The sequence below is a fragment of the Pelobates fuscus genome, chromosome 7 (genome assembly GCF_036172605.1).
Source record: "Pelobates fuscus isolate aPelFus1 chromosome 7, aPelFus1.pri, whole genome shotgun sequence".
NCBI classification, from domain to species: domain Eukaryota; kingdom Metazoa; phylum Chordata; class Amphibia; order Anura; family Pelobatidae; genus Pelobates; species Pelobates fuscus.
In genome coordinates, this window is record NC_086323.1 from 16653717 (window position 1) to 16680987 (window position 27271).

The 27271-nt window shown below is 43.0% G+C and overlaps 1 protein-coding gene across 5 annotated transcripts in view; it reads left to right on the forward strand.

The window, feature by feature from the left end:
* The window catches only part of MAST2 (microtubule associated serine/threonine kinase 2), a 220067-nt gene extending 205510 nt beyond the window's left edge, over window positions 1–14557 (forward strand). For all 5 annotated transcript variants that reach the window (XM_063427730.1, XM_063427731.1, XM_063427734.1 and 2 more), the window contains 11 exons: window positions 573–674; window positions 757–879; window positions 1492–1601; window positions 1850–2001; window positions 3995–4317; window positions 6180–6395; window positions 6841–7067; window positions 7190–7312; window positions 8194–8330; window positions 8646–8833; window positions 9986–14557. In XM_063427730.1, coding sequence (XP_063283800.1) covers window positions 573–674; window positions 757–879; window positions 1492–1601; window positions 1850–2001; window positions 3995–4317; window positions 6180–6395; window positions 6841–7067; window positions 7190–7312; window positions 8194–8330; window positions 8646–8833; window positions 9986–11949 — 3665 coding nt within the window. In that variant the 3' untranslated portion in view covers window positions 11950–14557. The remainder of the gene's footprint in view (window positions 1–572; window positions 675–756; window positions 880–1491; window positions 1602–1849; window positions 2002–3994; window positions 4318–6179; window positions 6396–6840; window positions 7068–7189; window positions 7313–8193; window positions 8331–8645; window positions 8834–9985) is intronic.
* The last annotated feature ends 12714 nt before the right edge of the window (window positions 14558–27271 follow it).

The window sequence follows — 27271 nt, forward strand, 5'->3', positions numbered from 1 at the left end:
TGTTATATTTATGTAGATTTTTTTTTTTGTGTGTTTTTTGAAGTTGTACATTCTGCGCAGGCCTGGTACATATCAGCATTTTAGTTGCAGTTATGGTGGTTGCGTTTATTATTGCTTACCATAACAACCCGGCAGCAGGGTAGATTGTGGCTGTATTGTGAAGTATATTTAAAGGAACTCTACACTACAGGCTAGGATTGCCAATCCACTCTCTCCCTATTGTGGCAATAATGGTTTCAGTTTCCTTAATTTACTATTCGTCTACAGTTCCTTCAGGGCCAGTAGGTGGCTGTGATTTCCCATAACCCCCCCCCCCCCCCCCCCTCTCTATGTAGGCAGCATAATTTTAACAGGATCCTAATGACCTTGAGTTCTACATGGTAGACTTTGCTATCTCTGGAAACCCTATACAGTCTGATTACAAATGCTTTCAGTGCATTTTCTTGTTTTACTACATAAACACAGGACAGCTAACTATAATTGCAGAACAGGTCGTGTCTGTGTGTGTGTGTTAAAAAAAAATTGAAGAAAAATTATTTCTTTTTGGCTCGTGGCGTTTTGTTTCCTAACAGATGAAATCGCCTGGCCAGATGGTGAAGAAGCTTTGCCCGCTGATGCCCAAGATCTCATTTATAAACTTTTGCGGCAAAACCCTCTGGAGCGTATGGGAACAGGTATGAGTGGTTTTATTTATTTTATACAAACTGCACTGAAATTTTATTACTGTATTTTTCACTGATCTTACTTATTACCCAGGTGGTACCTATGAGGTTAAGCAGCACCGGTTCTTTAAAGATCTGGACTGGAATGGTTTGCTGCGTCAGAAAGCGGAGTTTATTCCTCAGCTGGAGTCTGAGGATGATACCAGTTACTTTGACAGTAAGAAAACAATCCTTCGTCTTCTTGGAACTTATCTTTTTTTATTTTTGCACTTTAGTGTATAGGTTTCTTTTGTGAGCAGAGGAGTAGGAGGAGCTTTAATTAGTGAAATGCTAATTGAAAAGCGGGTCAAAGTTCTAACTCTGCAGCAATTAACACAGAAACCAATGACATGGCTTATATAATGTTTTGGGAGATACTTCCTTTCTTTATGTTGGTGTCACTATGGGTGCTTTTGGTAATGGTGTGGGATTTTGTTAAGGTCGTCTGCAGTGTTTAAGAATCATAATGCTGTTCTAATGAAATGAGTCGGGCTCTAAGTAAAGCTGAAGGTAAAATGGTGGCATTATTAGTTCTGCCATGACCGGGACAACTTCACAATGTCTCCTGCTATCCACCTTGTGATTCAGGAATAGCAGCCATTTGATATGGGGATTAAATAACCTTAGTCTTTCCAAGCCAGCTAAGCAATTCTCCAACCCTGGCCTTTGTGTAGCCGTGCTTAATAAAACTGAACAGCATGTTAACCTGGTAAACTAGACTTGGATAAAGTGTAAAGTTGGTTTTCCTGCAGTGTAAATGCTCATGTTCACACTCTTGTTTGTTGCACAGCTCGCTCTGAGCGATATCAGCACATGGATTCCGAAGAGGAAGACGATACAAATGATGAAGAACGAGTAGAAATCAGACAATTTTCCTCCTGTTCTCCTCGATATAGCAAGGTAAAATAGGGATTATGTTTAAAGGTCCGTTCTGGCCTTGAACGTGACCCCTGCCTATTATACCTTATTTAATGTTCGTTTTACCGGTGCAGAGCATGGCTTTCTGTTACCCGGTCTTTCAGCTTAACGTCTCTCGGCATTCTGTCTTTGAGGAGGGAGATCTCTGCCTCCAACAATAAACGTGTAATAGCTGGATTGTTATTGTGCAGCTTGTTTCCATTCGGTTACCATATTGCGTTTACCTGCAGGTTTATAGCAGCATGGAACGTCTTTCTGTTCATGAAGAGAAAACCCCACCACCCACAAAGCGCAGTCTGAGTGAAGAGAAGGAAGACAAGCTGGACAGCCTAGGGGGCCTGAAGAATAGAGATCGAGGTTGGGTCATAGGATCTCCTGAAATGTAAGTATCGGTTCCGTATCCGCGGGGCAGTGATGGAGCCAGGCTCGCCTCTCTATTTAAACACATTTTCATTAACTCAGAACATGAAAATCTACAGTTTGTAATCTGGAACCGAATCCAAGATTCCACTGGTGCTTTGTATTATAGGTGCAATCAAAGTGCTGAAAAAGAGTTAATGTCCAGGGTTAGAGTGTACGTTAAACTAGCCATTACTCAACAAATAGTTCTAATCGAAAAGCCCTGCAGGATAGTTTGCTTCCAGATGTCCCACATGTTTTCCTGAGCACATCGATCGATCGCAAATAGACACTGCCCTATAGAATGTAGAATTCATATGCTACAAGAGCAAAATCAGTTCCTCTAGGAACGCATCTTCATTTTTAATTACTTTCCCTCCTTCTGCAAATGATTTTCACATTTCACGGTATACGTTGTATCTGGCAGTGTAATGCAGGCCTGAAAGTCTGGCAAGCAGCCCCTTTTATGAATGCAGAGCTCAGTGGTTATGGTATGTATGCCCAGCCCTGTGTTCATAGTTTTGGGTAGTGTTAGGAGCAGAACCTTAAGAGGACTTGACCAATTTACTAATATCTCTGTGATATTGAAGTAGAGTAGGGGAGGACAAACTGTAGATCCCCAGATGTTGAACTGCATCTTCTATGTTGCATTGCCATTCTAAAGACTGGGGAAAATATCATGGCGGTTGTAGTTCTAAAATATCTGGGAATCCATTTACCCAGTCCTTGAGTAAAACATCTGTAAGAATCATTGCATTTTTTTTATGTATTTGTTTATTTTCAGTTCCATTAATTGTGCAAAATGCAATGAAACACAAAATATATAAAAAAAAATAATAATTTTTGTTTTTAAATGTAGTGCTTTGAGTTACTTGGATATTGTCCTGCGTCCTCCCTCATGACACATAATTTCATCACTTTTGTCTTGGTTTGACCTAAACAGTAGCATATTAATTACTTGGTGTTTTTGCACTGGTAGGGGTCATTTCTATGCTTTCCAGAGGAGATCCATATTTTAATAGATAACTGTGACTTCCCACATTTGTTGAGGACCATGACAGGTTTTTATGTGCTCAAAGTGGCGACTATTATAACTAATAGAGTTAAAGTGACCGAGTCAGGCACGGTTGATATGATGTAACTGTTGTCCCAGTACATCGCTCCACTTACTGGGAGACCTAATACAAGTCCTCTATGCTCGATGACCCCACATGTAATCAGTATACCTCTGTCATTCCTGTGTGGATCTGTTTCAGTAGCAGACTATGCAGAACACTCCTGTAATCAGTATACCTTTGTCATTCCTGTGTGGGTCTGTTTCAGAAGCAGACTATGCAGAACACTCCTGTAATCAGTATACCTCTGTCATTCCTGTGTGGGTCTGTGTCAGTAGCAGACTATGCAGAACACTCCTGTAATCAGTATACCTCTGTCATTCCTGTGGGGGTCTGTTTCACTAGCAGACTATGCAGAACACTCTTGTAATCAGTATACCTCTGTCATTCCTGTGTGGATCTGTTTCAGTAGCAGACTATGCAGAACACTCTTGCACTGCTATTGCTGATCAGACCTGTTTTGTTTTAAACTTTTATTCTGCATTTCAAAGCACACATTCAACTACTGATCACTAGTGAAGTGGTAGATGGGTTTAACCCCTTAAGGACACATGACATGTGTGACATGTCATGATTCCCTTTTATTCCATAAGTTTGGTCCTTAAGGGGTTAAAGGTGGTGTTAGTCAGTGTTAGGATTTGATTTTAGCTATAGGGAAATACAATGTGTAAAGCTAACTGTATAATCCTTAATATACATATAACCAATTACATCCACTAGCCATTTTATGGAACATCTTGCCAATATCCTGAGCAGCATGCTCCAGGCCAGCTCCCATCAGGCTTAGCTAGGACCGACCTGTGTGTTAATAAATTACCTTTCTGCAGTGATTGACAACGTGTTTCATTTTATTTCCTGTAGTCTCCGGAAACGCCTGTCTGCTTCAGAGTCTTCGCACACTGAGAGTGACTCTAGTCCTCCTTTGACAGTAAGGCGGCGCTGTTCGGCCCTGGTAGATATGCCTCGATTTGCCATTTCCACCGAAGAGGAGCTGCGTTCCCAGAAAAAGCAGCACCATTCTCAGCAGCAATCTGTATCCACACCGACTCTGCAGCCTCGGGAAGGAATCGGCCTTTCTATCCTTCAGCAGCCAGTGGAGCGGGAGCTGAAACTGGATGATGGGGTCTTGCTGTCCACACCATCTCCAACCATTAGCAACATTAGCAGCACTTCTACCCTGACCGGTAATACACATGTGCATGATTTTCATTGTAACCAAAGCCATTAAAGGGCACCATAACCGTACAGCTCATTTAAGTGGGGAATGTGTGTGTGCGCTTCTGTGTTTTGTGTTTTGCAAAAAGCCATGGTTCTCCACTGCACACAGCCTCCTCTTTCTTAGCCGATTGGTAACTTCACATTATCTGACAGGCAGAGAGAGCTGGGGGCCTCAATAAAACACCATCTCCCCTGTGGGTCTGTTACTGCTTGAGGTGTTTCTAACATGCAATTTACTTTTGTAAAGGTGTAGATTTAGATTTTATCTGTAATTGTTTGACTTTTTGGCTGCTATAATAGACACTTCCAGGTTTTAGGGTTCTAACCATACTAACTGAACGTGTGAATAGTGAATTTAGAGCTTCGTCCTACACTTTGTGATTCGTTTTGTGGCTTAGGCCATATCTGCTCTGTTTCGAAACGTTTTTTTATGATGTTTAGTAACTCTCCATCTTGAAGAATCATATTTTTCCGTGTGTAAGACGACCACTATTTTTTGATCCCAAAATTAAGAAATCAATATTTTACACATCAAATAGAACAACTTTGATATTTTAGAGGTGACTTCTGTGGAGGACAACACACTTCTGATTCTCATGCCTCCCCTGTGCTACGGCACTCTGTGAAGTTAATGGCTCCATAGTGCATGCTGGGAGACTACAGCTCCCACAATACAGCAGGTGATGTAAGGGCATGCTGGGACATCACAGTAGCATCCCCATTTCCTCCTCCATAAATATAAGTCCGAAAGCAGGACCTGCCTGAGGTGGAGCAAACCTTAACATGACTGCTCCTTTTATGGTGTGACAGAAAAGAGAATAGGGTCACACTGGGTTAATGCAAATACATTTTGTTACATTAGGTTTCTTCATTATTGACAGGTCACAGAAGAGTATACCATAACATCTGTTTGAGTGTTTCACAACATATCACTATAGGTTATTAGGGTATTGTTGGCCCCTTCATGACCTGGCTATCGTGGGATATATGTGTATCGCCCTTGTAGCTTACTGCTGGGGTGGGGGGGTTGGTTTGTATCACCCTTGCCCTTCTGGTCCACCTGTTCGGCCGATTCACCAGGTCCTAGTGTGGTAATTGTCCTATTGTGTGGGCCCGGCGTACCGGGTAGTTGTGGTCTCCTTGTTACTTTTACCATTGCGTTTGTGTGTAATGGTCGCTCACTGATTAATTTAGTCTGCTCCTTTTTACTGTCCTATTCCTATGTTCCGGTCAGAGGGCTTTATATATCCCTTTCCTACCAGTGCTATCCAGTCTGTACTCAACTCTGATGTAGTTTGCGGCTTGTCTCGTACACTGTTGGTTGTTTTGCTATGGTTCATTGTAGAATGTTCATACACCGTGCACTTCTCCCAGGCGACCCTAATGAGATTACTTGGGTTGTGCGAGGGGGCAGGAGGGGGGAGTGAGGGGAAGGCTGAATAGTGGGGATAGCAGGTGGTGTGCAGGGCGTGCCCTTATTTCCACACCCCTTCCAGCATGTGTCTGTCGTGGTTTTGCCCATTGGATTTTACATTTTGTACATTGCACTGATAACTACTTTTTGTGTCTGTGGAAATCTGCAGATGGAATATGAGGATATTATTATTACTATATTGAGCACAAAGATATCTTGTAGATATTTGTTGATGTGTTTTCATTTTAGCAGTAACTCCTTTGTTACTAAAGAAACCCATCACATACAATGGTAACTGATATATTTGATGCAGTGTTTTCTTTGATCCCAACTTTTGTTTGTCACTAACAATAAATCGTCTCATTGAATTTCACTGTTTCCTGACTCTCTAATCTTTTTCGTTATGATCACCAGCTGGCAGCCCGGCAGACCTCTATGATCAGAGCGCTAACAGTATTGGCACAGAAGGGGCGGATTTCAACACTCCAAAAGCCATCAGCGATTTGGCAGTCAGGAGAGCCAGACACAGGCTGCTCTCTGGGGACTCGGCTGAAAAACGTACTTCCAAACCAGTCAATAAAGTCATCAAGTCTGCTTCCGCCACAGCTCTCTCCTTGATGATTCCCTCCGGTAACCATCCTGTTCATTTTAACATTTTTGTTTTCTTTTTATAAATCCATCTTTTAGTCCATGTTTTTGAATTAATATAAAAATAATTAAAACATATTGGCGATTTACAGCTGTATATATGCACACCTATGAGATTTATTGGGATTTCACTGCCCTAAAACCAAAGCTTGACCGAGATTCCTTTGGTTAATAAAGACAGTAATGTGATGGGGATCTTGTATGAAAGGCAACTGCCATCGAAAAGCTTTGTTCCAATTAAAATACAGTTTAAATGTCAGCTGATTTCAAAGAAACTCTTCTTTTACAATTTAATAGAATTTTGTGATGTTACAAACTTAAAACATGTAATAAAGTGTGAAAGCAATATACCAAGACCAATAACATCAGAAATTGACATATTTGTAAATATGTCACTTTATTTCTCGATCTTATTTTTCTGCTGCAGACCATCATACGTGTTCACCTTTAGCCAGTCCAATGTCCCCACACTCCCTGTCCTCTAACCCATCGTCGCGGGACTCGTCCCCAAGCAGGGATTTCTCCCCTGCCATCACCCACCTCAAGCCTCCAATCATCATACACCGCGCTGGAAAAAAGTACGGCTTCACTCTGCGAGCTATTCGTGTGTATATGGGAGAATCTGACGTCTACACTGTCCATCACATGGTGTGGGTAAGTTAAGTTGTCTGCATCTGAGAAGTGTATCTAAGTCGTGACATTTACAGTGGGAAAGCGCATTGATGAGCCCTGGACAACATGTTAATAATAAGTGTGTCTTTGTGTTCCTCATACAGCATGTGGAAGCAGATGGTCCGGCTCAGGAAGCAGGCCTTAGAGAAGGGGATTTAATCACACATGTGAATGGGGAACCAGTGCATGGACTGGTTCATACAGAGGTTGTGGAGCTAATTCTCAAGGTAATATTGGAAGAAATTGTTTAATTAGCTTTGTCCTAGCTCAGGGGTAGGAAGCCTTTTGGTGGCATTGTGGCAAATGAAACCTTTAGGCCACTAGAATAGAAAAGTTTGTGAGCTGCTGCCTCTCAGCACAACACTAAATGTTATGTAACTGTCGTTTATTATTATTATTGTCCATTTATTACATAAACATAAAACATTTAATAGAAAATTAAGATGTACTTGTCTGATATTCGAAGAACCAAAACATGGAACTGCCCTCAATTCATTAAGAAAAGCCTGAGTTGCAACCAAGGCCCAATAAATAGCGAATAATCACCAAAGTAAGGTCCAGCCACTGCAATGTCTAGATAGGCATTTTTATTTGAACTACAGCGTCCAGCAGCAACGTGTCGACCCAAAGGTCTTTTTCAAGCTTGAAGTTGTAATAAAATGCCTATCTAAGCCTTGGAGTGCCTGGACCTTTCTTTGGTGACCGTATACTTGTCTGGTGCCAAGTTGGACTACTTGTTTGCTGGACTAAGTCACATGTTTTTATTGCAATCTAGATTTGTATGGATAGCACAGAACTTGAACACATCATCTCGATACAGCAGAGGGGCCTGGTTACTAAAACCATATTGGCAATAAGCACTACAAAAAGGTGTAGTGGTTGTGTTGCTCGGGGTGCCCTAATTAACATGATTTTCTACTGAAAAGTGGAGTGAGATATAAAATGTATGTAGTCCTCAAGCAGGAATGATGCCTTTACTATGCCTGGAACTTTCTAACATAGATAAAGGTAATTGTTAAAGTAAAATAGATCATTTTACTAGTGACTGTTTTGTACCGTAACTTCATAAAATGAATGTATTCTGACACAGGAATATTTATTTTTTTAGAGTGGTAACAAGGTCTCTATATCTACCACTCCATTTGAGAATACTACCATCAAAGTTGGCCCAGCACGGAAACAAAGCTACAAGTCTAAAATGGCTCGGAGGAACAAAATTAGTAAAAGCAAGGATGGTCAAGAAAGGTATCTAGAACCTCTAGATTTATAGTCTTGATAAATGATAATAAATCTCTCACACACACACACACACACAGTGACCAATGATTGGCACTTCATGTACCAACCTAAGTTTTAAGATGCACTCTGGGGACATAAGCTACAGATAAACATGTCACGTAAGTTGATTTGGACTACAGGTACAGACTTGTTTTCCTCTCTAGCGTTCCCACACACATAGCTAGCATGTAGCCAAGGCCGATTATAGAGAAAAGACAATAAATTCTACAAATGTTTTTGTTGGTTCCAAGTAAACTGACTTCTTATCCTGATACTCTGCAGCAAGAAGAAATGTTCTTTATTCAGGAAGATAACCAAACAAGCTTCTCTGCTTCACACCAGCCGCAGTCTGTCCTCCCTCAACCGATCATTGTCCTCCGGAGAGAGTGTCCCAGGATCTCCAACACATGTCCTTTCCCCTCGTTCACCAACACAGAGTTACAGGTCAACCCCAGAATCTTCCCACTCTGGTAGGAATCACTGTGTCAGTTTCTTTCTATTTTGGCAGTAGATGAACACTAGAGGAATTTAAGCCCTGTAATGTTAAATTGCCGTTCCTGCAGAATGGCAATGTTTTTACACTACAGGGACTTTGTTGTGAACTTGTCTGGGTGCCTATAGTTTTCCTTTAATAAGTCTTTAGATGATGTGATTGCAACTTGCCCCTTTGAATAGAGGTGCTTATAATGTCTATCTCATTTAATGCTTTATTTTCTCTAAGATAAAAGCAAGGTATGCAATAAGAGACCTATTGAACCTCAAACCAGATTTATAATTGTTCTCCCCCTGCCTTGTAAAACACAATTTTACTTAAATTGAATTTCCTGTAAAAAAGAAATAAAAATATTTAGTGTTTTTTTAAATGACCACTATAGGCACCCAGACCACTTCAGCTCAATGAAGTGGTCTGGGTGCCAGGTCCATCTAGGATTAACCCTGCCTGCTGTAAACATAGCAGTTTTAGAGAAACTGCTATGTTTACATTAGGGTTAATCCAGCCTCTAGTTGCGGTCTCATTGACAGCCGCTAGAGGCGCTTCTGCGCTTCTCACTGTGATTTTCACAGTGAGAAGATGGCAGCGTCCATAGGAAAGCATTGAGAATGCTTTCCTATGGACTGGTTGAATGCGCGCGCGGCTCTTGCCGATGGCGGCCAAAGGAGGAGGAGAGTCCCCATTGCCGAGGGAGCCCGGCACTGGAGAAAGGCAAGTGTTTAACCCCCTTCCTCTCCATTCAGTGGGTGCACCCTCAGGGCACTACAGTGCCAGGAAAACTAGTTTGTTTTCCTGGCACTGTTGTGGTCCTTTAAATGTAGGTATTAAATTCATTGCTATAAAATATTTTCCACGAATTGCCTTGTGACTAATCAGACTTATTCGTCCATAGCTATTTGTCTCTTTACTGCTAGCTATTTTATATGTTTTACTAGGTTCGTATTCACGTTTACTCTTTCTAATTTAAGTTAGATGAAGCCTGACATATTTGAAGACTTAGCCCCTTTCACCATATTGTGTATTGACCACAAGCTTTGCATATGTTTTGGTGTTTTAATATTTTAAATGCTTCCGTTAATGTGTCTGTGACCTGCACCGTTGCTCATTTATCCTTTATTTTCTTTTTTAGTTGGTGGGAATTCCTCTCAGAGCAGTTCTCCGGGTTCCAGCGTCCCCAACTCACCAGCCAGCTCTGGACATATACGGCCTAGTTCTCTGCACGGCTTGGCCCCAAAACTTCAAAGGCAGTACAGGTCTCCACGGAAACAGCCTACAGGCAATATCCCACTTTCCCCTTTGGCTCATACTCCTTCACCAACATCCCAGTCCACTTCACCTCAGCGCTCTCCTTCACCTTTACCTGGGCATGCTCTTGGTAACTCTAATCTTTTACAGTCCTTTCCTAGCAAGCTGCATTCTTCCCCGCCTCTTGTCAGGCAGATTTCACGACCAAAGAGTGCAGAGCCCCCGAGGTCTCCACTGCTAAAACGGGTCCAGTCTGCTGAGAAATTATCTGGGTCCCTCTCCTCCGAGAAGAAGCTGGCTTCCTCTCGAAAACACAGCCTGGACATCTCTCACTCAGAATTTAAGAAAGAAATGTTGCAGAGAGACCTGAGCTTGCCAGCTTTCATGATTGAAAACGTGGGTGGAAAGGTTGGTCTTGCAGAAAAAGGGACTCTGCAGAAGCCATCCTCAAGGAAGCTTGGAGCCATTCGTCAAGACCGGGTAGAGAGGAGAGAATCCTTGCAAAAGCAAGAAGCAATTCGAGAAGTGGATTCTTCTGAGGATGAAACTGATGAAGGCTCGGAGGATAGTCAAGATGGAAGGAGGTTAGATCGGTCATCAGGTAGAAATGACCATGATTCAGGTTCTGGCTTAAGTGATGAAAAAGATTCCTGCCAAATGCAGAGTAAGAGCAGTACTGAGGATGATCAATTCCACCCTCAAAATCCAAAGAGCAAAAGCGAACGGGGAGTGCCTTCTTTGCAGGCTTCTGAGAACACGTCCCAAAAGTTCCCAAGCAAAGCTGGAGTTTTGTCAACTTATAAATTTAAAACACTCCCAGAAGCCTGCCTGCAGTCAGACGCTCAGAGCAAAACGCTAAAGCACAAAGCATGCTTAGGAGGTGAGGATATAAACCTGCTGCTAGGGGATAAACCACTTCTAGGATCAAGTCTGGAAAACCAATGCAACAATGGACAGCACAGTCAGAAAAGCCTAGTGATTCAAAAAGAACTTGACCACCCCATAGTTAACAGTGCAGTCCCACCAAGTGTAGCTTTTCATGTTAGTCATTTGAAGAGTTTGGAGGTGTCTAACGATATGGCTGCTGAGGAGGACTTGAGACCACCAGCACTTTCCCTAACCGACTCACCTTTGAAGGCTACTTTAAGATCTGATGCAATGAATTTCCCTGCTTCAAATACCTGTTTATCGGTTGGTTCTGCATCAGAAGTTAACGTGCAATATGTGTCCACTGCAATGGAGCACAAACCGCAGACCGTTCCTGATAAGCAATGCACTTTAAAAAGCAAGGGTCATTCGGACTTTAAAGAGCCAATCTTGTGCAGTCCAACAGGGACAGCAAGCACCGCCAACACTGTGCCCAGTGATAAAGCACTGTTTGTATCGCACGTAGCCACTGTGGCCAAAAGTGTCTTGGGGCCAGTGAAGCTCAGCATGCCGGGATCAAAAGATTCAGATGACCAAATAAGTAGAATAGAAAGAAATCCAAAGCATAAAAAGTCTGAAATTTTGCGGTCTGAATCTGTGCAAGAAAGCATGAAGTCCATTTCCAAGGACATCATATTTAGGACATGTGCCTCACTCAGCGAGTGCACAGTTTCTGCTCCTTCCCAACAACTTGACTGGTCCAGTTTTCCTAAAGGTTTGGGACCTTCTAAAGAGAGTGATGTATTACATCCTAGGAGTGTTGAGCAGGCCTCTGATCGCACACTTGCTGTAGAGCAGCGTACAACAAGATCTCCATCACTTAACGAGGTCAGCCACACACTGCGGAAAGAGGGGACGGGGAACCGCACACAATCACAGGACTGTCTGTCATCACATGCAGATACATTCAAAGAAACATAGCATAGTCCTTTGTTTATTTATGGACTTTGTTGATATGTGTTCCACAAGTGTGGAGACGTTGTATATATCTGTATAGCCTTTCATAGCTTTCCTGCTAGTGTGCTTTTCATGTTCCCATCTCTCCTCCATATTGCAACCTTTTGAGTGACTGAGGAAAGCTCTGAAATGTGTACTTGCCCCTCTTGATATTCCAGAGGGTTAAAACGAATCACTCTGCCATTGTCACTTGACCGGTCATGTGATGCAGTCACCCTGGAAGAGAAGGGTTAATATGAAGTGATGCACAGTCACAAACAGGGTATCCTTATAATGCAGGTTTGTTGTATTTGCTAACTGTGTGTTAACAAATCACAGTTCTAAGAATGAGTTAGTCCTGATGATATGCATCAGATATGCTTACTATGTCACAGACTTGCCATTTCAAAATCTTCCAAAACTGTTACATACATTTCAGGTTAGGGTTTTTTGTTCAATTTTTTTTCCAACAAAATTATTTGAATTAAACAGTTCCTTATTTAGAGTGGAAACCTTAATTTATACTTTAGTTCCATACACACCCATTAATGGCGACGTGAAGTACAAATGCCGTAAACCCTTATATGTTAGAAGGAAGCAGAGAAATGTTAGCCCTTTTTAAAAATCTATTTTTATTTTCCTTTTTGTTTCCCCTATCTATATTTAGAGCTGGGAGTACATATATATGTGATATATATGACAATCTGACAGGAAGGCTACTATAGATGGAAGATTTGAGTCTAAAAATAATGAGCACTATATGAACCAAACACTTTAGCAATCGTTCTTCCTTTCCCAACATTGTAGCTATGATCTGAAAACCATCCCTTTTTCCTCCCATTCTGATTTGGGGTGAAACAGCTGTCCAGTGCTGGTCTCTCCTGTTTTTAACATGTATTTTTATAATGTACGGTGTGTTTGGCATGTTTACAGGTTTATTGGTCTTAGGTGAAATGTGCAGTAGAAAAAGTGATAGAGCGTAACTGCTTGAAGATGTTATCAAGGCCCAAAAATGAAACCACAAAACATGGCATATTATCAAATTATTTTCTGATCCGTACACTGGCAAAAAAAAAATACAATGTAGGGTTTTAAATTAAAAGAACAATCCTGGGGAAAGTTCCTGATGAGGAGTAAACTTTTGGTAGCTTTACTTTTGAGAAATAATTTTCCTAACATACCCTTTGCCCGTGCTCTTCTGCATTAACCCATCAAGCTCCATGGAGATGACCAAAGAATTGCCTCAACATAATGGATTAAATACATCACTGTCAGCTCCTCAATATTGAGAAAATCATTCTAGATAAGTCTGTCTCGTTCATACATATACTGTTGCGTGCCGAATAATATTTGCTGTATTCAGACATATAAACGAGTAGGGAATAATATTGTGTTAGTCTCAAATACCCTTTTTAAAAAACTTTTGTTGTAGACCTCTGTTTACAAACAATAAAGCGTATGTATAGACTGTATTTAAAAACATGTTAGGCAACTGGTAACCATTATGAAACTAAACTTTATTTGAATGCAATACTATGTTTACTGCACAGTTCTTTATGTCTTCTTGGGATCTTCAGACTGTTTAATGCAATAATTTTATCAACCCAAGCTGGGGCTGCAGGAAAGTCCATAGTTTATAATCTTTCCTTCCTGTAGTGTGTGTAAGAACACGAATTGACTAATTGTGTATTCTGTTCAACCTAATAACGCTCCAAAACGGACACCCGTCTACTTTAGAACATTTCTCAAATTCACAGGAAACGCAGATTAACATCTATATCGAAAAGTTGCATTGATTATTTTTTTCCCTCTGACGCAATAAAATAAAAAATGTATTTAATTTGTGTACTTAACAAAGTTGGTTTGAATAATAGCTAGTAGATTGTCTTTAAAGCCAAACCATACTCTGTTGTAGTGGACTGTGAGTCATTTTCCTACTCTAATGTACGAATATTGTATGCTCCTCTGGTCCCCCCTCCTGACCCCTCCCAATATTTCTCCAATGGGCCCTTAGTATTGCGTTGGGTTTTAGAAGACTTGAAAATCTCATTTTCTGGACCAACCGCTAACTTTTTTTTTTTCTTTATCTGCAATGGCAAGAAAAAGAAAATATTCCTGTTTACGCAATGGTGTGTACGTTTACTGTGAAAATATGGTGTGCACTCGTCAGACAAGGATTGGGGCAGAAAAATACCTGTTTTGATCCTCAGTCCCGCAGTGCACCTAGGCAGTTTGTGTCTGATGTGAAGGTACTTGGTTGCTTTTTTGTTTGTTTTTTTTATACTTTGAAAACTAGCTAGTTTAAATCCTCGCAGGTGTAAAGATTACACGTGAATGACAGCAGTGTGTTTGGATTTTTTTTTCCTTTTCTTTTTAAATTTCATACAAAATAGAAAGAAACAAGTCTTTATTCTATGACAGGAAAAAGAAAAAATAACAGAGCAAACAGAGTCTGAGAACTGCTCCGTTGGGATTGAAAGTGTTGTTGGGAATTGTTTTTGTTTGTATGACTGCTAAAAAAAAAAAAAATGCGGTTTGTTGTGGTTTTTAATATCACCCACGACATTCAATAAACAGATTTTGCTTCTGTGAGTCTTGTTTGCTTTCGTTAATGACATGTTTCTGGATGCTGACTTTGTTCCCATGATATACCATATTATGCATAATTTAACCTTATTCCATCTTGGGGTTTAGCTCAGTTTTCTGCATTCCCCTCACGTTTTTATTGAGATTGTATGTATTAAACAATATCTGCCGCTTGCTTCATTAAGATCATTTTGCTGTTTGTGGGCTTTACTATCCTTACAGAAACCCTGATAAAATAGAACATCGAGTAAATAAAAAATAGCAACACGTAAGCTACCGGTTTACACCCTCCAGTAGTTACCGGACTTGGTTTAGCTTTTAGATGCAGTGCGGTTTTTTAAAACATGAACACAGATTATATATAAAAGTGTCTAGAGTCGAAATGTAGGGAGGCTTATACAATTGGAGAAATTAGGATTACAAATTTGTATTTTTATTTAAAATCAGGCCTCATCTATAGCAATTGCCACAACTTGATAAACCTGAATACAGCGCTTTAAGGGCATAAATAAGTCTGGTTATTCGCACAAAAGCAAACTAAGCAATGACCATGAAAGAGGATACAAGATTTCAGAAACCATGTGTCCCATTTAATAGACCATACAGGTATTAATTTAATACTATTTCGTTTTTTGGATCGTTTACATTCCCAGTGTTATAATTGTATATTTTATGTAACCAGGGGTATAATATATGTATCTTGTATATTACCGATGGTGAATTTTAGGGTGCTTGATGCTTGCCAAATTTTGTCTCTGCCTATTTAACACTGTGTGCTTAACCCCTGCTTTAATTATAAGAAATGTTGTGTTCAAACCTATAAACCTAAAGCAACATAAATATTGTTAATTAATAACCACTTTCAAAAAATCTCCACCCTCTCGTGCTGTTACCTGGTGACAGTTCTAGAACATAGAATGTATGCCTGCCAGGGCGTCCAGGAACTGGCTACACAACACAAAAGGTAATGATTGATGTCTGTTAAAGAGCATGCTAAGCATGTATGAGTGGGCTATACCCAGAAAATAATGCTGGGCATCAGGTCCTCTCTTGCTGGCTGTGACATGCTTTGTACTGCTGCAGAAGCTGGATGCTGGTCCTGTTGGCCATTTATTGGCTGACTGGCTGTCATCCCATAAATGCACAGAAATATACCCAGAATTGGCATTGGCCAGCCTGGAACTCTAGTTCCAAGTTTGCCAATCATGTGCCACTGTCATTGCCAGACGTGGAGTAACACCAGTGGCAGCAAGGGTTTCATAGTGCACATACAAACTCCTGGCACCACTTCAAGAAGTGTTCATGGTGCTTGGAGTAACCTTTAATCTGACTGACACAATATTTTAACTAACACGTGTTGGGCTTAGACAAGTGTTTATTTTAAGGGAAACGGTCACTAGCTTTTTCTCGGTTTGATAAATATGTACTTGTGAGATGTAAAAAATTAACTGTAGGAATTCACTCCTTTATCTTGTATCAGGGCACGTCCATCTGAGCTCTCTGGCATTCATTGTTATAAGCTCTGTCCTTTGCACCTGGGAGTCCGTGTAAAGAGAGCAGACAGAGAGGAGGAGAAATGAAACAATATTTTTATTTCTCCTCTACATTTACATTGCGTGCCCTGGCTGTGCCTTGTCAGAACTGGATTAGGTAATTTATGAAGTCTTTAAATGGAAAAAATAATCTTATGAAAAATGGTTAACACAAGTAATAGATTTTTGTTTTATTCAATTATGTAAATTTAAGAAAAGTGACTCGTCTCCTTTAATCTCAAGAAATCTTTGGGACACAGGTAAAAACAATACCACTATGCCGCAGCTCCGAACTCTGGGGTTTATTCTATGATAAAAAGAATGCACTTCTTGTTCCCGGTGCTGGTCCTGTAGTTTTACTATCCCGAATTGAAGTACTAGTTTATTCATTCAAAGATCCTAAAACTATGTGCGCAAAATACAAACCCCCCCCAAATACCTGCATGAAGGGGTAAACCAAAAACTTAGCAGAACAGTGTCTGTCTGTTCAGGTGCGTATTAATAGGAATTTGATTCAGACGAGCTGAAACTCATTTTTGAGCAAGTAGTTTAATGCGACCACTCGCTCCACGTTACGGACGTAAATTAGAATCTGCCTGATGAAAAATGTGAGTATATATATTTTTATTCATTGACTGAAATGTAGAAGCAGCAGTTTTCTGATTAATTGTAATAAATATTATTTAGTATTTGTTATAAATTTCAATTAACCCACGCTGAATTATCATCTACCACAAAAAACAATTCACCCCGAACTCCGGTTCCGCTTATTAATCCGGCCATCCACCTGGGAAATGCTCAATGGAAACAGCAGACACCACAATCTGCTAGAGTCTAGCAAATCGTGAAAGACACAGGTGACACTTCAATGTTCTTGGTGGTGCGTTTATTAGAGGCTAAGTCTCCTCACATATATGGGCGACGTTTCGGCTCTATAGAGCATTAATCATAGAGCCGAAACGTCACACTTATTTGTGAGGAGACTAACCCTCTAAGAAACACAAGAACCTTGGAGTATCGCCTGTGTCTGTCACTATGTGCTGTATTATTATCTAAGCACTCTGTGGCTGTGTCTTGGGATGTTAGGAGAATGTGATGGGAAATCGTGTGATACCCAGCAGATCATATATGCAAAGGAGTCAAATGATGAGCAGGGATTTTCCAGTTTGGTTTCCAGATAGATGCAGCTCACTGATTGGTGAGTTAACTCCCCCTTCAGGTAACTTGTAGCTGATATTTCCCTGGGTCTTTGCATGCAGTGACTGAGAAATTGGATCGTTTAATAAAACTGTCCAATCCAGGAACCTCCATCCTCGACCGCCCCTCCAGTGTTTATGGGTGACAATTCCCTTAATTCTGTCTCATAGAGCTAAAATGACAGGTTTTATTTACTAAGGGGCGAATTGGGAGGAATACAAAGTCTGTTTCAAATTTTAGAAAAAAAATATCAAAACTGCCATTTTTATCGCTCGTGGAGAGTGTCTCCAATACAAATTAAAGTCTGAATGTAAACTATCACCCCAAGATAACCGGAAAAGATTTCCAACTAAGCTTTCGTTGTAGGGATTTTAACTTTTTTTTTTTTTTTTGCATTTAAAAATAAATAATACAGAAAGGTTATCCGTAGGATTCAGAACTGAAGTAGAACCAACAGTGCCATAGTAAGGAAAGGTAACACATGCAGCCGATGGTGCAATTGTATTTTATCTTTAATTCAGCAATTAGGATTTATTTGTTACGTTTCAGGACTTAAGCCATTAACCCAGCCTGTGAGTGTACCAGGAGGAGCCGGTCATGTGTACAGGTAAGGAAAGTGTGTGCAATGCAAATGTTGATCTAATAATATGGATTTATACTCTAAAGAGATATAGACATTTCAGATCCTTCTCATACAGGTTTTATTATATTTATATATATATATATATATATATATATATAAGCATATAAGCAATAGAGCTTGTATCCAGCAAATAGTGCAAGAAACCGTACATTTTTAAATCAAGACGAGTAACACGTTGGGTAGAAATTGTCACGTAAGAAGGTTTAGCATAACGTGCTCTAAACAGCAAGAATTATTATTTTCAAACCAGCAGCAGAAACGTATTTGACTTTGGCTGTGAGTGGCCTTGTCAATGTGACCTCCAGCCTCATCTAGCAGCATATTGTCTGGATCTCTTTGGGACTGCCCTCCTAGACTGCTCCAGGGGGTAGGTGTACACTGTCTGGGAGCGGTTGTAGATATGAGTTACCGACTCCGAAGCTTGGCCCAGAAGGCTTCAACAATCTGCTCCATTGGAGTCCATGCAGGCGACTGTTGTTCCCTATTATCCAGGAGGCATGCTGTATCCGCCATATTGAAGGAAGCGTCTGTCCCGTGGGGGAGCAGATCAACTTGCCACTGGGCACTACAGCACCAGATCTAGATGCCAGAATCGCCGGTGGGGGGGGCAGTGGTGGACCTTGGTCTCTCAGAGCATAGCAACCGGCCACATTGGCCACAACCGTAGCAAGGTCTGGAATTGCTGCTGGCTTAGAACCGCTGGAGCTCACATAAGTGTCGTGAGATTAATATTATTCAAAAGAATTGGATAGTGTAAGTATATTGCTCCCGGAGCTCGTCCGATGTGAGTCCAGCCAGCTCAGCAGTATGGCCAGCATATCATTGGCATGCATGTGACTGGAAAATGTCACATCATCAGACGAATGTGAGTGCTGTTTATTTATGCAAGTCTCTGGTTCTTGCATATGTTCTCAGATACTATATTTTTTTTCTTCCTTCAAAAATTTTAACAAAATCCAAAATGGGCCCCCTTCATTCTGAAAACCTTTGTAATTTTAATAGGACTCTCAGCACCATAATGATTCCATCTCTCTGTATGCCAGCATTCTTATGGTGCTGTCCCCTGGTTCTGGGGTTTTAAAGTGCCTAACACAATCTGAGAAACCCCAGGTACCCGTAGGCCGGTCCCTCAAGCTACATATTGCCAATGACTGGATCCAGGTACGGATGGAATTAATATTTGAGATACAGATGTGGAACTAGCAATATGCTGAGTGACTGTGTGGTGTGTGTACCCAGAGGTCTCCCTCTGTAAATCAGATCAATTGGTTTGAGACAGAATCAGGGGAGCATCAGAGACATGCTCGTACCATAAACACTACAGTGGGCTCTAGTGGCTATGATGCTAAGAGTGCCTTTTTAACTTCATGCACGGCTAGATGGACACTGGTGGGAGTTATGAGATAAAGTGGTCTGGGTGACTAGTGGTCCTTTAATATATGCAACAGCATAAGGCTGCTTCGCATGAATGTAACTCTCAGTAACCTCAGACAGGCTGGAAGATAAATGAGATTAAGGGCTCTGTACAGCATAGTGTCACATCACGCATGTGAAGTCATCTATCGCACAGTGAAGAATTTGAAATCGTGATCTGCCCATGAAATCGCAGCCCAATAACCCAAATATCGGTGGGACAGCACATCATTAGACACAGGCAGCTCCAGCAGCTGAAATGCCCCTCCTGTGGGCAGGCATGCCTTATACGGAACACCCCCTGGAAGGCCTGCCCGTCATGATGTTGGTTGGTGTGTGATCTTTTTTTTTTTTTATTTTTACAAATTTCCAGCGGTCACTGTATCATTTCTAATTCATACTTAATTTTGTCACAATTCTCACCGGTGATTTGTCTGACAGTTTGCATTGTTTATTTACTGATTGTTTATTTCTCCTTCACGGCACATTGTAAAAATTCTTCTGCTTTCAGTCCACAGTCTTTAAAATGTTTTGTGTTACAATGTGACAATCACAGTCGTTTAGGCAGCCGGTGAGGGAGGTCAGGTTTGGCACGGCTGTGGTTTTGTAACAAAATGAATGCATTAGTTGCAGCAGGTCAGTGTCATATCACACGCACCGACCTGACACTATCTATGTATCTCTGTCTGTAGCATGACTACAGCATGTGATGCTGCCCAGAGGTGAGACAAGACATGCAATATATTAAACGGCAGTCCCCTCCCTAGCATGTGTAATGGGATTCATTTATAATGAATTGTCGTGATCTGCGTGTGCGCACGTTGGAATTCATCCATTCAAATAAAAAATTTAGTGTATTAACTGGGAGTACAACTGCTTCTCTGGGTCAATCTGGCAGATCTATCAGTGCTGGTGGGATATCTGTGTTCCCAAGCCTGGTTAAATTAATAATAATAGGTAGTGAGGTCGCAAACATAAAATTTTTGGTTGGCGAACGTGAACTAAATGTTCGCGAACCGCCATAGACTTCCATAGGCAGGCAAATTTTAAAACCCACAGGGACTCTTTCTGGCCACAATAGTGATGGAAAACTTGTTTCAAGGGGACTAACACCTGGACTGTGGCATGCCGGAGGGGGATCCATGGCAAAACTACCATGGAAAATTACATAGTTGATGCAGAGTCTGGTTTTAATCCATAAAGGGCATAAATCACCTAACATTCCTAAATTGTTTGGAATAACGTGCTTTAAAACATCAGATATGATGTTGTATCGATCAGGTAGTGTAAGGGTTACGCCTGCTTCACAGTGACAGACCAAACTCCCCGTTTAACGCACCGCAAACAGTCCATTTGCACAACCGCAAACTCCCCATTTGCACAAGGTTGGATACCAAGCTAGCCATGTCCCGTTCCTTGTCCTCACTGATGTAATTGAAGGTCTCTCTTCCTCCACCCAGCCACGTACAACACCAAGGGTCCCGGAAAGGGGACAACAAGCCCCCTGGGACACCTGCTGTGTTTGGTCTTCCACCTCCTCAAAGCCACCTTACTCCTCTGACTGCTCTTCTTCAGACTCCTCTCTCTTAAGTAGTACTATTCTTATCAGTTTAATCCCTGTTACGTCCCCTATCAGGGGACGTGTATATAAGGCATCGATTTTAGGAACCGGGAGATGGAAAAAGATGCTTGGTCGGTCCTCCTACTTCAAATTTGGGGCACTGCGCGTGCAATCTAATGTGCCACCAGATAGGAGTGGTGTGTTAAGTAGTACTATTCTTATCAGTTTAATCCCAATGTCACGACTACTAGTGTGGTCCAGCACGCAGAAACTATGTAAACATATACATAGACAAGAAAAGGAAAATAAAAGGACAGAGCGTAAACCGGACCTTAGAATGGCCGGACTAATACGCTAGAGACAGAGAATGGTCAAAGGGAAAGCCGAGGTCAAGGAAGCCAGAAAATACACAATACCGTTTACATAAGCCAAGTCAGGGAAACCAGAATTCAGAATAACCAGGGAAAAGCCAAGATCAGGATACCAGGAAATCAGATTCACAATGATAAAGCACTCTCAGGAAACCAGAAACAGGAAACCACGACAGGGCAAGGTACTGGGGTGAGCTAGGGATTTAAATATTACACGGCGGGCTGACAGCCGCGACACCCTGTTAAGTCTCCCTCATCAGGCCTTTTTTAGTCGAATGTATCGCCCACTGTCAGTCCCTTCGGGATCCATCCCTCCATCTTAATAAAGGTGAGGTAATCTAGACTTTTTTGACCTAGGCGATTTCTCTTCTCAGTGACAATACCTCCTGCTGCACTGAAGGTCATTTCTGACAGGACACTTGAAGCGGGGCAGGCCAGAAGTTCTATCGCAAATTGGGATAGCTCAGGCCACAGGTCAAGCCTGCACATCCAGTAGTCAAGGGGTTCATCACTCCTCAGAGTGTCGATGTCCGCAGTCTGCTACCTGTCGGTCGAGTCGTTCTCTGAGGGTGGACCCCGAAGGGCTGTGGCGATGCGTAGGACTTAAAAAGCTCCATGTCCTCCATCAACAACACGTCTGTAAAGCATCCTGTCCTTGCCGGCGTGGTCGTGGGAGGAGGAGGATTACTTTCACCTCTTCCCCTGTTAGATTCCCGTTGTGCTGTGACATCACCCTTATACGCTGTCTAAAGCATACTTTTTAATTAATTTTGGAACTGCTGCAACCTTTCCGACTTGCGGTAATTCGGTAACATTTCAGGCACTTTCTGATTATACCGGGGGTCTAGTAGCGTGGACACCCAGTACAGGTAGTTCTCCTTCAGCCTTTTTATACGAGGGTCCCTCAACAGGCACGACAGCATGAAAGACCCCATTTGCACAAGGTTGGATGCCGAGCTACTCATGTCCTGTTCCTCGTCCTCAGTGATCTCTCTGAAGGTATGTTCTTCCCCCCCCCAGCCACGTACAACACCACTGGTACCAGATAGGTGACAATGAGCACCCTGGGATGCCTGTTGTGGTTGGTCTTCCTCCTCCTCCTCAAAGCCACATTCCTCCTGACTCCTCTTCCTCACAATCCTCTTCCAGCGTTGCCGCAGGTCCAGCAAGCGATGCTGATGAGGCTGTTTCTGTGGTGATGGTGACCACAAGTCTTCCTCTTCACGCTCATCTACCGCCTGATCCAGCACTCTTCGCAGGGCACGCTCCAGGAAGAAAACAAATGGTATGATGTTGCTGCTGACTAGGTTTGTCACCTCCTCAAAAGGACGCATGAGCCTACAGGCATTGCGCATGAGCGTCCAGTAACGTGGCAAAAAAAATCCCAGCTCTGCAGAGGCTGTCCTAGCACCCCGGTCATACAAATACTCGTTAACGGCTTTTTCTTGTTGGAGCAGGCGGTCGAACATTAGGAGTGTTGAATTCCAACGTGTCGGGCTGTCGCAAATCAAGTGCCTCACTGGCATGTTGTTTCGCCGCTGGATATCGGAAAAGTGCACCATGGCCGTGTAGGAACGCCTGAAATGGCCACGCACCTTCCTGGTCTGCTTAAGGACGTCCTGTAAGCCTGGGTACTTATGCACAAAGCATTGTACGATCAGATTACACACGTGTCAACTTGCCCAAATGCAATGCCGCCAACAAATTTCTTCCGTTGTCACAAACCACTTTGCCGATCTCCAGTTGGTGCGGAGTCAGCCACTGATCCACCTGTGCGTTCAGGGCGGACAGGAGTGCTGGTCCGGTGTGACTCTCTGCTTTCAGGCAAGTCAACCCCAAGACGGCGTGACACTGCCGTATCCGGGATGTGGAACAGTACCTGGGGAGCTGGGGGGTGCCGTTGATGTGGAGCAAGACGCAGCAGCAGAAGAGGACTTAGCCGAGGAGGTTATGGAAGAGGATGGAGTAGGAGGAGTAGAGGAGGTGGCAGCAGGCCTGCCTGCAAGCCGTCGCGGTGTCACCAACTCCTCTGCAGAGCCATGCATTCCATGCTTGGCAGCCGTCAGCAGGTTTACCCAATGTGCAGTGTAGGTGATATACCTGACCTGACATGCTTTGCAGACCAGGTATCAGTGGTCAGATGCACCCTTGCCCCAACACTGTGTGCCAGACATGCCATTACTTTCTTTTGCACAATAGAGTACAGGTTGGGGATTGCCTTTTGTGCAAAGAAATTTCGGCCGGCTACCTTCCACTGCGGTGTCCCAATAGCTACACTTTTTTTGAACGCCTCAGACTCCACCAGCTTGTATGGTAAAAGCTGGCGGGCTAAGAGTTCAGTCAAGCCAGCTGTCAGACGCCGGGCAAGGGGTGACTTTGTGACATTGGCTTCTTACGCTCAAACATGTCCTTGACAGACACCTGACTGGGCAGATGAGCAGGAACTGCTCAAGGCGAGAGACGGAGGGGCGGATGGTTGAGAGGGGGCAAGGAGGACAGCAGTGGTTAACGTGGCTGAAGATCCTGGACCAGGAGGAGGATGGCGGCTTTGAGTTTGTGTGCTGCTTGTACTCATGTGTTGATCCCATAGGCGTTTGTGATGTGCGATCATGTGCCTACGCAAAGCAGTTGTACCTAGGTGGGTGTTGGACTTCCCACGACTCAGTTTCTTTTGGCACAGGTTGCAAATGGCATCGCTGTTGTCAGAGGCAGACACACAAAAAAAATGCCACACTGCTGAGCTCTGCAATGACGGCATTCTGGTGGTGGCAACAGCATGCGTTGATTGGCGTGCTGTCTGGCTGACCCCGGGTGCCGATGCAAGCTGTCTGACTGTGCCACTAGCTCCTCGCGACTACCTCCCCCTGCTTCCAACTCGTCTCATCCTCCTCCTCTCTGTCTCCCCATCTGAACTTTCCCCCTGTTCTTCTTCTCTTCTAGCAGGCACCCACGTGACATCCACGGACGCATCGTCATCATCAACCACTTCACTTGTATCTGACAACTCAGCAAAGGAAGCAGCAGCGGGTACAACATCATCATCATCACACCATACGTGTGTAATGCTGCCTGACTGAGACATATCCCTGTTATCTACATCCTCTGGCAATAATGGTTGCGCATCACTCATTTCTTCCAACTGATGTGTAAATAACTCCTCTGACAGATCAAGTGAAGTGGCTGTGGTGCTAGTGTTGGTGGTGGCGGCAGGCGGGCGAGTGGTAACTTGAGTGGTGCCCGAAGCTAAGCTGGAGGAGGGTGCGTCAAGGTTCCGAGCGGAAGCTGTAGAAGATTGGGTGTCCTGTGTTAGCCAGTCAACTATGTCCTCAGAACTTTTCAAGTTCAGGGTACGTGGCCTCTGAACACTGGGCATTATTCTAGGGCCAAAGGGAATCACAGCACCACGACCACGACGGCCCCTGCGGGGTGGCCTGCCTCTGCCTGTCATTTTTTTTTTCATTTAGTGGTACAATGCGTGCAAGCGACTGTGACAACAGATATGGGTGGCACTGGTGTGACACCTTGCCCTGGCAGGCCCTGAAACGCACACGCGTGAAGGAAACTGACTGCTATTACAGTCCAAAAAGTTTCGCTTTTTTTTTTTTTTAAATGAAAGCTATTGTGACACCAGATATGAGTGGTGGCACTGGGCAAGTGAGCACAGTATACGCTGTGAGCCTGACACCCTCGCTGGCAGACAACTAATTGCTATTCAATCTATTACAGTCAAAATTGTATTTTTTATTTTTAAATGTACACTACTATTACACCAGATATGAGTTGCACTGGTGTGACACTGTGCCCTGGCAGGCCCTGAAACGCACACGCATGAAGGAAACTGACTGCTATTATATTACAGTCCAAAAAAGTTTTTTGTTTTTTTAAAATGCAAGCTTTTGTGACACCAGTGAGTGAGTGGTGGCACTGGGCAAGTGGGCACAGTATATGTTGTGAGCCTGACACACAGGCTGGCAGGCAGGCAACTGCAATTACATTACACAGAAAAAAAAAAAAAGCAGCCTGATGTTCTAGCCCTAAAAAGGGATCAAATGAGTCCTTCAGGACTGTAGTGGACGCTGAATACACTAGCCTAGCTATCAATTTCCATATCAAATCAGCAGCAGCTAAACTTTCCCTCCTCTCACTAAGAATGCAGCTTCACAATGAATGTAAAATGGATGCTGTCCAGGAGGTGGGAGGGTCTGGGAGGGAGGGTCTGCTGCTGATTGACTGGAATGTGTCTGCTGACTGTGAGGTACAGGGTCAAAGTTTACTCAATGATGACGAATAGGGGGCGGACCGAACAGCGCATGTGTTCGCCGTCCGTGGTGAACGCGAACAAGCGATGTTCGCCAGGAACTATTCGCCTGCGAACGGTTCGGGACATCACTAATAATAGGTACCCTAATCATCTAATCTTAGTGGTCTAGGTGCACAATGCACTGTCCCTGTTCCCTTAGCCCTCAATCTAAAACATTGCAGTTTCAGACAAATGGCAATGTTTACTTGCAGGCCTGACTGCCTTGTAGCCGTCTCACGCTTCCTGGCTTTTCAGAGAGTTTAACTCTAAAACGACGCTGGATGTCCTTGCGCTTTGCATGAGGATGTCCAGTGTTTTCAAATCCCCAACAGGAAAGCATTGAATCAAAGCTACAGGGAGTCCTAATAGTAGCAGCAGCAGCCGTGCATGTGCGTTATGTCACCCCCACCCCATCGCGGACAGAGGAATCGGATCAGTTTTTAAATTGTTGTTTAACCCTTTATTGGCCTAGCCTTGGGGGCAGAGGGACACTTGTATTCCTAACCTTCTAGTGACTATAAATTAAATTTCAAATTTTGGGCTAAAACCGATAAACTGGAAAGATCCTTCAAGGCAGCTATGGTTTCACTATTTGCTATTTTGACCTAAAATTGGAAATCATTTAAATTGACTGTTTTTGGTCAGATATTGTATATATGTTTGTAAATATTTCATTCATTGTTAGAGGTAACAAAAACATTAAAAACTAGGGGTGCACCGAAATTCCGGCAGCCGAAAGTATCGGCCGAAAATGGACCTAATCCATTTCGGCCGATATTGGCAAATATCGGCAGAAAATAGGGCGGTCAGGCTGGCAGGCGCGTGAGGGAGCACTCTCCCCTGAGTGCTTCCTCTTCAGCTCCCTCGCGCGCCGCAATGATACCGGAGCCGGAAGATGACGTCATCTTCCGGCGCTGGTATCAGTATGCGGCGCGCGAGGGAGCTGAAGAGGAAGCACTCAGGGGAGAGTGCTCCCTCACGCGCCTGCCAGCCTGACCGCCCTATTTTCTGCCGATATTTGCCAATATCGGCCGAAATGGATTAGGTCCATTTTCGGCCGATACTTTCGGCTGCCGGAATTTCGGTGCACCCCTAGTTTTTAATGTTTTTGTTACTGTGAGTGTTAGTGTTACTGTGAGTGTTACTGTGAGTGTTACTGTGAGTGTTACTGTGAGTGTTACTGTGAGTGTTACTGTGAGTGTTACTGTTAGTGTGAGTGTTAGTGTGAGTGTTAGTGTGAGTGTTAGTGTGAGTGTTAGTGTGAGTGTGAGTGTGAGTGTGAGTGTGAGTGTGAGTGTGAGTGTGAGTGTGAGTGTGAGTGTGAGTGTGAGTGTGAGTGTGAGTGTGAGTGTGAGTGTGAGTGTGAGTGTGAGTGTGAGTGTGAGTGTTAGTGTGTGTGTTAGTGTGTGTGTGTCAGTGAGTGTGTTACAATGTGTGTCTGTTACTGAGTGTGTTACAATGTGTGTCTGTTACTGAGTGTGTTACAATGTGTGTCTGTTACTGAGTCTGTTTGATGTCTGTTAGTGAGTGTGTATGTCTGTCTGTCTCTGTCAGTAAATGTGTGTCTGTTAGCTAGTGTGTATGCATCTGTTTGTGAGAGTGTGTGTGTGTCTTCAGCACTTACCTTTCTCCAGCGCCGGACTCCCTTGGTGCTGGGGATCCCTCCGCCGCTCAGCTCCGAATGCGCATGCACAGCAAGAGCCG